Source organism: Zeus faber (genome assembly GCF_960531495.2).
Source record: "Zeus faber genome assembly, chromosome: 6".
In the NCBI taxonomy this organism is placed as follows: domain Eukaryota; kingdom Metazoa; phylum Chordata; class Actinopteri; order Zeiformes; family Zeidae; genus Zeus; species Zeus faber.
The window spans coordinates 28,770,628-28,784,094 of NC_137201.1; the positions used below are offsets into that span (position 1 = coordinate 28,770,628).

Consider the following 13,467-nt stretch of genomic DNA (forward strand, 5'->3'; position numbering starts at 1 on the left):
GACTTGGAACAGGAATTGTACAAAAACACTTTTCGGAATGTTCCCACGGTGCCCTTCAGCTGTCATGGCCGTGCTTGCAGGCTGAAAAGCCACCGTGGGGAAACCCGCTGCGAGGGCTGTATTGTAAACTTATTTTTTGGTTTACAGGCCGCATGACTCTTAATATGTTCCTCAATATGATAAATGTCACAGTCTATGAATCAAGAATCGATGTTAAAGAATCCGACTGATGCTCTTCCTGTTTAGCTACATGGTGGTGATAATAATTCATACGTTGAGTGTATAACCTGTGGTGAAAACCCGCTGGAGTTATTTGGCAGGAAAATGCTCATGCCTCTCCTCTTCTTTGTGTCTCCTCCACAGTAAGCATGTTTCTCAACACCCTGACGCCCAAGTTCTACGTGGCTTTGACGGGCACCTCGTCCCTCATATCAGGGCTGATCCTGGTAAGACCCGCACTGACGTGGATCCTGACAAATAATCTCTTAAACTTGAACTTGATATTTACCAATTTGTGAGGTCACAGCAACGCAGATACTGACGTTGATCTTACTAATGGTATGACATCTCCCAACGTGTAGCTAAGAACATCAGCACTTCCCTTTCTGACCGTTCTCTAGCCATCGGAATGCTGTCGGACCAACGTGACTTATCTCACTTTCATTCATTTCTTTTGGCTGCTTTGAAATCAAGGAAACAAAGCGATTTTTCTACTCATTCTACATCAAATTTCACAAAGTCGGTAAAAATATGGGTTTATTAAACAGGGAGGCTGAGTTAATTGACTCATCAGGTTGTCGATGAAGAAAGTGCCGGTTTAGAATCCGCGTCCATTGATAAATCGGCGGGCTGAAGCACTTTACTAGAGAACCATTTTAGAAACCAGAAATTCACAGACTCCTTATTTACCTTCACTCCTGGGTTGTGATCACATTTGATCCTGACATATATCTCATAATGCAACACTTCTTGGTACACTTTTTTTGCCTGAGAAATTGTTGTTTTTGTGTTGGCTACCCTCTTGGTAGTTTTTCCTCTGTTCTGCTGTGGACTGCTGGGAGTGGATCCAGTGTTTGTAGTTTCCAGCGGCAGCCCGATGGTGAGGGAGGCCATCTCAAGAGAGGATGCTGGTGTCAACCCCCTGGAGAACGCTGCTCTCGGGGAGATAAAAACATGACTTCCTCTTCCTCTTCCGACACTGGCCCTGTTGATATGCCGTCGGGCATTTCCTAACCATCTGGAACCTCTCGTGGAGCTGCTCAGGGGAACGTGGCAGTGGGCTGTGGTGCTTCCAAGTCCCCAGTGGGAAATGTGGGAAAATAATGATCTGATGCTAGGGATGCACTCATACCGGGTTTTACTGTAGGGCTGTCATGGTCATGGAATTTTAGTTGGCCATTAATTGTCATATAAATAAGTGTGATTAACAATTTAATTGTCTTTTATGTTCATTTTATGCCGCCATAACAGCGTAATAATACATAACCATCCGGCCTTAGGAAAGAAATCCATGAATATTGGAACAGAAAAATGTGGTCAGATCATTAATTTGCTTCAAACCAACGGATTAAAACGTTCTATTTATTGGGACATTTGTAACATTGGCTCAAAATTCCCACAAAATGTGCATGATTGGAGAATCTCAATGGTTTTACAAAATGATAGCGGTCCGCTCAAATAACTAAGGTCAGGCAATAATTAAATAATTGGGTATTTGAGATTACCCCATTACGAGCTAATGGAAAAAAATGGATTACACGTCAAACATTATATTCTGTTGATCCCAAGCGAACATTTTTTACTCCATGATATTCAGCTAAAAATAATATAGCGGATTGCTACTCGCCACACATCGTTAAACATGTGAGTATTCGGATCAAATAGGATGAATGAGGAAATGGAAGCCATGTTGAAAGCCCTCTCATCGGCAGCAGCTTCTTTTATGGTTCCTCCCTCTTTTCATGTGTGTGTTTCAAACAAGCAACCCAAGCCGCAGCACTTGGCCTGTTATTAAAGAAAAGAAACGACACCTCTCTTTATGAACGCTCTTCCACCCGGGGGCTATTGTCTAAATTTGCGTGGGTGGCTTAGAAACCGCTCCAGGCTGGTACTTGTTCCATGAACACGCTGAGGGGGCAGAAGCGGAGCTGGTTCATTCCAGGCAGGTGAAGGGAACGGAGTTGTCTTTGTTTGGAAGGTGTTTCTGAAATAAACCCATTAGATAAGATTGTGAGCATACGAGGAATTTCACTCGGAGGAAAAAATAATAATAACAAAAAAGAATAATAAATGCAGGCTGCAAAACACGGGGTCCAATTACTGAGACCAATTGCAAATTTTCGAGTTCCCATGGAACATACACATACACACACACACACACACACACGCACAATTTGCAACCACGACAGAGCGATGGAGTCCACGCCACGCAGCTCCATGCGTCCGTAGCCACAGCCTGCACATATATAGCAAATTGGGAGATGATGTCACAAAGTGTCTTACTCCACAGCCTCATCCCGCTCCACCACCTGAACATTGGCCTGTGGGCGATGCACGAACCTGCCGCTGCTTCCGGTCAAATTTAATCGCTTTTTCACACATGCCTGGTCAGAATGTGGATCGCTATGGATGAAACTTGAACCTCAACCCTGTCCAGGTTTATTATTATTATTATTATTATTATTATTATTATTAATAATAATAATAATAATAATAATAACATAAAATCTTGTAATGTCTCTACTTATACAAGAGCAGTGGACATGGAGAACAGATGCATGAGACAAAGACTTGTGTATACACAGTGATGTTGACACCTCGTGTGATCATATACTTGGATATTTTTATGCAATTTGTTTTAAATTGAGTGAATTATTAGATTGCAATAGATGTACTGAGGTTTGTTATATTGTAGGTTGCTTTAAGCTTTCACTGATGGCACCATGCATGCATTTGTATGTACAGTATGTATTTCTGTACCGAATGAATGCTTGTACCTGTTGTGTGTGTGTGATGACCTGATGTTGTTTGTTAATGCAGCGACGCTGGAGTCCAAGGCAAATGACCCCGAGGAGACAATAACTCTAATCTTCTCCAAACAGTTGTTTATTTTGCTGGAAAAGCCCCCTAATCTGACATTACTCATGTTCTAGTGATGTGGGAGTGAAAAGTGTCACTCGCATGAAAATATCAAACTCATTTGTCAGTCTCCCCCTTTCAACATCCAGTCAGCTGTGCATTGTTGTTATTCATATTTTAGGGGGTACTAAAAGGTTGTTCTCGGCATCTTGTGGATTTTTTTTCTTCCTTTCCCTGGACTTTATTGGAATTGGAAAACAAATCCTTTTAAGCTTTTTAACGTGAATTTTGCGTGAGTCAGACTGATGGTGTGTGTGTGTGTGTGTGTGTGTGTGTGTGTGTGTGTGTGTGTGTGTGTGTGTGTGTGTGTGTGTGTGTGTGTGTGTGTGTGTGTGTGTGTGTGTGTCCCCGCTTCGCAGATCTTTGAGTGGTGGTACTTCAGGAAGTATGGCACCTCCTTCATAGAGCAGGTTTCCGTGAGCCACCTGCGCCCCCTGCTGGGCGGAGTGGACAGCAGCACCCCCACCAACTCCAACACCAGTAACGGGGAGGCCGACACCAATCGACAAAGTGTTTCCGGTAAGAACACTTCCATTCTCCTGTGTCTGCGCTGTCGCATCCTAACGACGGCGCTGGATGAGAGGCATGTTATGGACATAAACAAGAAGAGATTTAAATTTATCATGATAATCGGAAGGAAACGCATTGTTGTGGCTTTTTTTCCTGAAGACCGAGGTTTGTAATCATCGACGTTTCAACATAAGGTCACCAAATGAATCACTAAATCACAAAGTTTATTCTAAATCTAATATTATTTAATGGCGACGTTTTAACTGAAAACAGACTGAACTATGGAGCATTTCTACATTATTTTCATAATCTTCCTAATTCATTCTGTATTCCTAATTAAGTAAGCCACACATTCACTAATGTGCAATGTGTTAGGCTTTAGCTATTCCTATGGCACACCCTGGCTCTTTTTCTCATGAGAAATTGCTGTTGTTATTTTGATTGTTCGATCGTTAAAGTATATGAACGTCTGGATCATGTGTAGTTCCCACAGCCTAGCGCCAAAGGAAATAATAAGAACTGTGCAATAGTTGTAGTAAGCTTTACTTCCTGCCCTAATGATGGAGGAGGACGCGGATGAGGATTTATGAATTACCACAGAAGTCATAACAGTCGCAACATTTTCCTCCTGCGGTTAAGTTAGATGTATGTTGGATTCTTGGATCCTACACTGAAAATTCTTCTTGACGCCGTCAGAGGCAACCACACTGAGTGCAAATGACGTTCATTATTATTTGTCTTTAAGTAATAACATTGCCTTATAGTCTATCATTAGCTTCTCTATGGCTGGAATTCTGTCACAATTCACAAATATGTATCAGAAAATTAATACAAATGGAAAAAGTTGATTACAGTTTACAATCCACAAATCTGTGTTCATAACTTTTAAATGCCAAAAATGGAAACATATTTTTTTTAAATTTCATTTATTGTTATTAAATATATTTTCACATGTTATTGTTTGGGATTTTTTTTTTTTGGCGGCTTGCGACTTGTTCCATTTCATTACCGCATTATGCATTGTATGCATAATTGTTATGGCGATTCATGTGGGGGAGCTTGAAGCAGATGCACACGGTGGTATCCTGGAGCGGACTCTCACTATGGGGTTGGACTGGACCCTGACCTGGATCATGGAGTGGAGGGGACCCTCACTTTGGGGTTGGAGTGGATCCTGGAGTGGACTCTCACTGTGGCGGATTGTACCACAAAGTGCTGTTTGCTCTTTGTTACAGTCTCCAACATGGCTGCACTGTACAGTTATAACAATGTGCCTTTGGCAAATTTTTCAAGATGATGTTTTCGGACTATTTTGTGACGCCAGCACGTTTCCCAACGTTAGCGTCCGCCGTGGTGAGAGTCCACTCCACTCCAGGATCTACTCTGTGCATCCACTCCAACCCCCACCCTGATGCGATACCTATGTCACAATACACTTAATAATTGGTGCTGTGTAGTATTCGTTCCTCTTTTTCCAGTTGTGTTTGAGTGGTTTGAAGTTGTGACCCTTTGGGAATTCCTTTCATTTAAAATAAACAAAATCGTAAGGTAACTCTTAAAACGTGATAAACAATAAATATACATTTGGGGCGCGGCCCCTGAAAAGCCCAGCCATGGGGCGGCGGCGGCAGCGAGCTCGAAGGGCGGTGACACTTTCCAAAGGTGAGTCCGGATGTTTGTCTTATCCCTGAGGGGTTTTTATCAATCCCCTTTGAAGCCAAATGACAAGATTGGATTCTCTCGCTCTCCTCCCTCTCTCTAGAATGTAAAGTATGGCGAAATCCGCTGAATCTATTCCGCGGTGCAGAGTATAACAGGTGAGTGACGGCGTCTGAAGAGGCTCTGTCCTCGAGGCCCACGTCGGTTTTTGATCTGTCGGAATGACTCATTCTCTCTCTCCGTTAATTCCCCTTTCCTTCCTTCCTTCCTTCCTTCCTTCCTTCCTTCTCTCATTTTGATCATTTAGTCTCCTCTTCCAGTCCGACGTCGCTGTCTCTTATATCGCGTCGTTCCATTTTTTGTTCGCTGTCTCCTCTCGTTCACGTTCATTCAGGCTCCTCCGTTCCGCTCGTGTTCTTCTCTCATCGGCTTCGCAATTATTTTCACGCTGCTTGATCAAAACATGTTTTATTGAAGTGGCGTAAGTGTGAAGGAGTGCGTCTCCACTGACAAGACCTTCACACACCGTTACCGAGAATATTTCTGGATGGATCACTGGATGAATTCATATTGAACTTTATTAAAGCTATTAAACTTTATTTAAAGGTGTGTGCGTGTGTGTGTGTGTGTGTTAGGGAAGTACAATGAACATGAAGGGACGTCATGGGTAATTCATGGGTCTGTAACTGTGTGTGTGTATGTGGGTTTTTTTTTTTAGGTACACCTGGGTCACCGGTCGGGAGCCGTTGACCTACTACGACATGAACCTCTCGGCTCAGGATCACCAAACCTTCTTTACCTGCGACTCCGATCACCTCAGACCAGCAGATGCCAGTAAGCACATATGCACTTTTGAACAAATATGTACTTTATACTTGCTGTAGGATGATGATCCATATCATTATATTTCCCAATAAATGTGGTTATTGGACATTTACGTTATCGGTAAGTGCCAGTAACCTTCCGTGACCACTAGGGGGAGTGCTGATCCTGCGTGGAATCCACCACAATGTTATCGTTTACTTCTAAATAGGCTGTACATTATTGAGTTAAAAAGCAGTTATTGCAATGGCAAACAACAATTAAGATGAATAAATAACTATTATATTTTTACCCTTTTGCCAGGTTAATTGTGCTATTATTGTGTACGTACACAGATCAGCCGCAACAGCCACAGCCACAACATTAAAACCACTGACCGGGGAAGTGAATGACATTGGTCGTCTCGTTTCAATAGCACCTGTCAAGGGGTGGGATATATGAGGCAGCAAGTGAACAGTCAGTTGTTGAAGTTGATGTGATGGAAGCAGGAAAAATGGGCAAGCGTAAGGATCTGAGCCACTTTGACAAGGACCACATTGTGATGCTAGACGACCGGGTCAGAGCATCTCCAAAACCACAGGTCTTGTGGGGTGTTCCCGGTGTGCAGTGGTTAGTACCTACCAAAGGCGCTCCAAGCAGGATAATATGCCCTGCCACACGGCAGAAATTGTTCAGGAATGGTTTGTCGAACATGATAAAGATTTCAAGGTGATGTGTTGCTGAGGACATGAACATCTTATTTGAGGACTGGTTATCTTACCCAATACGTTTTCTGTTCGTCGTGTGTGTGTCCAGTCATGCAGAAGGCGTGGCGAGAGAGGAATCCTCAGGCCCGCATCTCTGCTGCACATGAAGCTCTGGAGTTGGAGGAGTAAGATTATCCCTCCACGATCCTGTCTGTCTCTCTGATCTGTGTGTTGCTTGTCCGAGAATGTGTCTACAAAATAGTGACGCCGTAAACGTTAAATCATATACTTGGTTTGAACCAGTTGTTGTGTTTAGAGAGACCGCAAAGATGTTCAAAAGATCTCAACACGTCAGTTGAGGAGCATTTAAAAAAAAAAAAAAAAAACCACATTTGTCGAAAAGGTTTCAAATCAACAGGCTGACAACAACTGAAGCGTAAACAGACTGATGACCTAAATGTAATATAGACAACGACTACATTTACAAAAAGGCTTGTCTTATGGGACGTCCTACACTGTTCAGCGTGGCCAAATAACGGAGCCTAACCAGGATATACACTGTAGTGAGTTCATCCTGTGTCAGAGTTTCCTAAAGTCTCTGCATAAGCGTATTTCAAATGAGAAATTTGCTCAGTTTGCCTTTTTCCAAACGTTTTCCCCTCTGCAGCTGTGCGACGGCGTACATCCTGCTCGCAGAAGAAGAAGCCACCACCATCATGGAGGCCGAGCGCTTATTTAAACAGGCTCTCAAAGCCGGGGAGGGCTGCTACAGACGCAGCCACCAGCTACAGCACCACGGAACACAGTACGAAGCCCAGCACAGTGAGTACGGACCTCTGTGCGCACGCACACACGCACGGAAAACATGGAAAATAACGTGTTGCAGGGACTTTATATACACAAAGCACATTATTTCTGCACTTCTGCACTCTTTTCCCTGAGTACGAACATGGGTCAAATACCGGAGTTAACAGGTGACATGCATTGGATATGCTGCTCTACCCCATAGGAGCAACCTTAACAACAACAACAATAACATCAACAACAACAACAACAACATACTTTAACACGAGGTGACATTATCTGATTATAATGGACAGTCCTCCAGTCGATCAAAATAGTTTTCATCCAGCACACGGTATAGTGTGTGTGTGTGTGTGTGTGTGTGTGTGTGTGTGTGTGTGTGTGTGTGTGTGTGTGTGTGTGTGTGTGTGTGTGTGTGTGTGTGTGTGTGTGTGTGTGTGTGTGTGTGTGTGTGTGTGTGTGTCTATATATATATATATATATATAACATTGTTTATGCGTTTCCAGGACGGGACACCAACGTGTTGGTGTACATTAAGAGGAGACTGGCTATGTGTTCTAGGAAGCTAGGAAGAACACGAGAAGCCGTCAAAATGATGAGAGACGTAAGAAAAGAACGCACACACACTCGCACACATCATCGTCACAATTATTTCTTTGTATGTAGATGTATCGCACATGTTTATATTGCAGACATTGCGTTATGTACGATATTGTGTAAAGTTTCTAAGCACAAATGTATCGCGTACAAGCCTTTATTTTAAACATGTCAACTTGTAAAAAGTGAACTTGAATCTTTTAATTAAACCTGTAAACCCATTTTAACATGTTAGTAATGCCAGCCGCGCGCGCGTGTGTTCTGACTGTGTTGGTGTCGCCCCCTGTCTGGTATTACATGTAACAACAGTTGTGTGTTTTCCAGTTAATGAAGGAGTTCCCTCTTCTCAGTATGTTCAACATCCATGAGAACCTGCTGGAGTCTCTGCTGGAGCTCCAGAACTACGCCGACGTCCAGGCTGTTCTGGCCAAATACGACGGTGAGACACACACACACCCCCCCGCGCTACACCCATCAGTAGTATGGACGTAGTGGGCGGAGTCTGTGTGCTGCTCCTCATTTTTTTTTTTTTTTTTTTTATAACCCGACAGAGCAGCGTTGTGTTTAAAGCTCTGTGGAGATGAAAAATGTGGTCTTCATTTCGACGTGAGCGTTTTGTCTGATTGTATTTATCCACTTATTAAGTTATGCAGTAAAAGCCTAAACCTACTACTTCCCTTCACACTTACCTACTTCCCCACCTGTCCTAGAGGAAGCAAACTCACTTTACACTTTAATTCTTGAAAAATCCTTGCACCTGCCTGTCTGAAAGCTGCTGCCTGGATTTATTCCAGTTCCCGAAGGAAACGGTTATAGTAACGTTTCACATAATGATCCAGTTCATAAATACCCTATTTCCACCTGATCCTGAAACAAATATATAGTACTCCTACTCCGCTGTTTCACAACTCCTTGTATACACAATACACACACACACACACACACACACACACACACACACACACACCACACCCCGGAGCTGTGAAACCCAAACTTGACAAAGTCTCTCCTCAGTATCTCTGTTTCCAAACCCCTCCTCTCCCCGGAGGGAGAGCTGACAGGTGCTTTCTGCTCCTGCAGGGACCGTAAATCATGACATAACAGTCACATGTCGTCGTTCACCGCGCACCTCATCGCGCCCGGCGTGCGCGGCGCAGCCGCCAGGAGCGTGTGCAGCTTTTTAAATTTTTTTTTTATTTTGTGTCTCTGTGTTTACGCACGTGTCAAAGCGCCGCGCTCTCCACAAACCTCCACCCTCTGTTTCTCCTCCACAGATATCAGCTTACCTAAATCTGCAACAATATGTTACACAGCTGCCTTGCTCAAGGCCAGGGCAGTGTCCGACAAGTGAGTATGTCCTTTCACCTGTGAGGGGCGGGCGTCCAAGCGGTCACATGAGCCTGATGTCAGTCATGTCTGAATGAACCCATTTGGCTTCATTGAACTGATCGGAGAAGTATGATGTCAAACCACAACACTCGTAAATACGGGTCAATATAAAAGTGTGTGATGACACGACTCCATCTGCATTTCACACTGAAGGCTGAGCAGTCACTTGGTTCTCACCAGGGTGGTTGGCATCCTGGCGGCGGTGGCTCGCAGTAATGGGCCCCCCAGGAGAGTTTGTGTGTTATTACAAACTGTTTTTGTCTTGTTGGACGGCTCCCGAAGGCTGCCTCAGGCTCCAGGGATATTAGTGACTTCGCGCACGCGCTAAATAGAATGAAACGTGTGCGTGTGTCCAGGTTCTCTCCAGAAGCAGCTTCCAGACGAGGGCTGAGCACAGCGGAGATGAACGCTGTAGAAGCCATTCACAGAGCAGTGGAGTTCAACCCCCATGTCCCCAAAGTGAGTCACAACACCTGGACTGTACTGGTTTATATAGACTGTACTGGTTCCTATAGACTGTACTGGTTCTTACAGACAGTACTGGTTCGTATAGACTTTACTGGTTTATATAGACTGTACTGGTTGATATAGACTACTGGTTCCTATAGACTGTACTGGTTCTTACAGACTGTACTGGTTCATATAGACTACTGGTTAATATAGACTGTACTGGTTTATATAGACTGTACTGGTTCTTATAGACTGTACTGGTTCATATACACCGTACTGGTTCTTATAGACTGTACTGGTTCTGTGTGATCAGTACTGACGTTCCTCTCTCTCTCTCTGCAGTATCTACTGGAGATGAAGAGTCTCATTCTTCCTCCTGAACACATCCTGAAGCGAGGCGACAGCGAGGCCATCGCCTACGCCTTCTTCCACCTGCAGCACTGGAAGAGAGTGGAGGGAGCGCTCAACCTGCTGCACTGCACCTGGGAGGGCAGTACGTACACACACACACACACACACACACACACACACACACAGACAGGAAGGGTCGTACGTGTGTGTTGCCAGTAATTAAAGAAACCTGTCTTGTGTGTGTGTGTGTGTGTGTGTGTGTGTGTGTGTGTGTGTGTGTGTGTGTGTGTGTGTGTGTGTGTGTGTGTGTGTGTGTGTGTAGCGTTCAGGATGATCCCGTACCCCCTGGAGAAGGGTCACCTGTTCTACCCCTACCCCATCTGCACAGAGACCGCAGACAGAGAGCTGCTACCAAGTAAGACACACACACACACACACACACACACTCTGGAGTTAAATCAAAACAAATTGAAACTTTTTTATTCTGTCATTATAAGAAGCATCTAACCTTTTGACTTGTTTTTTTGTTTTTTCCTCCTGTCTCTCTCTCTGAGCCGTCCCCTCCCCGTCTCCCCCTGTCTCCCCCCACCCCCCCTGTCCCCCCCGTCCCCCTGTCTCTCTCTCTGTAAGCAGTATTCCACGAGGTGTCGGTGTATCCCAAGAAGGAGCTGCCGTTCTTCATCCTCTTCACAGCAGGACTCTGCTCCTTCACCGCCATGTTGGCCCTGCTCACACACCAGTTCCCTGAGCTCATGGGGGTCTTCGCTAAAGCTGTGAGAGACGCGCACACACACACACGCGCACACACACACACGCACACACGCGTGCGCACACACCTCTGCAACAGCGTCGTATGGCTGGCGTGCAGGGTGTTCAGAGGTCGGTGTCACCGTTCAAACGCACTTTGAAGTCCCGGCGTATGATGACAATCATCTTATCGGAGTGTAGTTACATAGAAGGGGCAGCGGGCGAGAGGCGCTGACTGTAAACAGCGCTTCTCTCTCTCTCTCTCTCTCCTCCCATCCTCCATGTTTCCCACAACACGGCCCCTATCAACTACAGCGGCTGTTGCCAAAGCCACACAAGCACACAGAGAACCTTGTCAATGTTAAAAGATTGACAAAGACGGTATTGTTCACGGCACAACCTCACTGAACACTTTACTGTCGATAAACTCACCGCTCTGCTGCAGCTCCTCAAACTCCAAACGGGCAAATGTTTAAGTCTCCAAAAAAAAAAAACACACAACACCTTCTTTTCAACACTGGCTACAGTAGGTGTCAGTAGGAAGTGGCACAACTTCCTGTTTCTAGTCTCTGTTCGCACGTATGTAGCCGAAATGCATGGATTGCAGCTTTGTTTTTTGTTTTGTTTTTTAATCGGTGTAGCATAAAAACTGTCCGACCATGTGAGCTTCACGTTTTTGGGAAGAAAGCTCTCGAACGTTTGCCCCACTGCGCTGCGTTCAAGAGCAGCGAGCAGCTGCAGCAGAGTGGCACGTTGCAGATGGCGGGGGCCACGTTTTAAGGAGGTCGGGGTCGATAAAACCTGGCGGCTCCGCCCTGTGAGGGACTTCTACTCCTAATGGAGCTTTTAAATGCAGAGCGTCGCTCGGGATCTCCGGCTGTTTTCTTACCCCGCCTGCCTGTCTCACCCTCCCTCCCCAGTTCCTCAGTACGTTATTCGCTCCGCTCAACTTCATCATGGAGAAGGTGGAGAGCATCCTTCCATCCAGCCTGTGGCACCAGCTCACCCGCATCTAGAGCGGCTCGGACCGGTGCCAAGCCTCCGAGCGGACACAGCGACACTGATCCTGGACTGACACACACACACACTTTGTGCCAACAGAGAGGAGACCGAGCCACAGCTGGAGGGAAGATAAGGGATTAAAAAAAAGAAAACAAATAAAAAAAAAAAAAAATCAAAGGAATTCTGAATCGGTTTTCACTTTTATTTGATATGTTTGCATTTTTTGGGGGGAGGTTTTCAATCTCATCATGTAAAGCCGTTTTTTTTATTTTGTTTGGTTTTGTTTTTTGTTTTGTTTTTTTTTTTGAACAAAGGTGATCAGTTGCCATCATTAAAAAAAAAAACAAAAAAAGACAAAAAATACAATAAAGGACTTTTTGTGTATTGCTGCAAGCCAGCTTCTTGGCCACCATTTTGATTCTGTGCACAGGACACGACAGCCCAGCAGAGCGAGACGCTTTTCCGACGTCGGATCAAAAAATAACCACGAGCTGGTTCACGTTCATCCGCCGCTGAAATTCAGCTGCAGTGGATTCTGGGAAACGTAGTGCTCTTAACGCTGCAGTCACGCGTCACGTCCACCCCACGCCCCGACGGGGAGCTGGTTTGGGAAGGACCCGTCTGCTGACGTGCTGTGCTGCGCTGTGGCTGCACCAGGTTGCCGCACGGTGACAAACGTGAATGAACGTTGTATTGAATTCTCGTTAAGCGCATCGTTCTTGCCGGGGGTGGACCCGTGTGCTTTGGGCGCAGACATTTGCCGCAAACTGCCGTCGCAATGGATTCCGGGAGCGTCGACCCACTCGGTCAAACCATCGGCCGATGCTTCCTTGATATTTGGGTGCGACGGGAAGCTTCCGCTGGGGGGGTGCGTTTTGTTTTTGCCCTGCTCGCCGGGTCCGAAACTCTTGAGGTTGGCAAAATGCTGCACCGTGATTGGCTGGCACGGCTTCAGAAAGCCTTGGATTGCAGCTACATTTCATGTCCAAACTGCCATTGGTTAGTTCCTGGTTCCATATTCACATACAAATAAAGCTCTGATCGGATTACTGAGAGTGTTTGATGCTGATTGTCAATAAAGTCATTGGCAATCAACACAAACACTCGACTCTTAATCTTGACACGTCCTACAGATTCTGTTGTCTCGTCACTAGTTGCCGCCGGTGAGTAACTCACTGAAAACATTCCCACAAATTCCTTTTGCTCTGTTTTTAAATGCCAGCTCTGCAAACGGGGCTTGGGAATACACTCTGAATAAACATCTTTCCCCGCACACACACTCGGGGGTAAATAAATAGAATGGAACGAAAC

The 13,467-nt window shown here is 45.2% G+C and overlaps 1 protein-coding gene across 6 annotated transcripts in view; it reads left to right on the forward strand.

The window, feature by feature from the left end:
* The window catches only part of LOC307231243 (suppressor of tumorigenicity 7 protein homolog), a 59,336-nt gene extending 46,859 nt beyond the window's left edge, over positions 1 to 12,477 (forward strand). For 3 of the 6 annotated variants that reach the window (XM_080001866.1, XM_080001867.1, XM_080001862.1), the window contains 14 exons: positions 364 to 446; positions 3,498 to 3,657; positions 5,411 to 5,465; positions 6,026 to 6,141; positions 6,925 to 7,000; positions 7,483 to 7,637; positions 8,127 to 8,224; positions 8,527 to 8,656; positions 9,492 to 9,564; positions 9,963 to 10,065; positions 10,399 to 10,549; positions 10,730 to 10,822; positions 11,038 to 11,180; positions 12,075 to 12,477. In XM_080001866.1, the coding sequence (XP_079857992.1) occupies positions 364 to 446; positions 3,498 to 3,657; positions 5,411 to 5,465; positions 6,026 to 6,141; positions 6,925 to 7,000; positions 7,483 to 7,637; positions 8,127 to 8,224; positions 8,527 to 8,656; positions 9,492 to 9,564; positions 9,963 to 10,065; positions 10,399 to 10,549; positions 10,730 to 10,822; positions 11,038 to 11,180; positions 12,075 to 12,170 (1,532 nt within the window). In that variant the 3' untranslated portion in view covers positions 12,171 to 12,477. The remainder of the gene's footprint in view (positions 1 to 363; positions 447 to 3,497; positions 3,658 to 5,410; positions 5,466 to 6,025; positions 6,142 to 6,924; positions 7,001 to 7,482; positions 7,638 to 8,126; positions 8,225 to 8,526; positions 8,657 to 9,491; positions 9,565 to 9,962; positions 10,066 to 10,398; positions 10,550 to 10,729; positions 10,823 to 11,037; positions 11,181 to 12,074) is intronic. The other 3 variants (XM_080001863.1, XM_080001864.1, XM_080001865.1) reach the window with 3 other exon arrangements.
* The last annotated feature ends 990 nt before the right edge of the window (positions 12,478 to 13,467 follow it).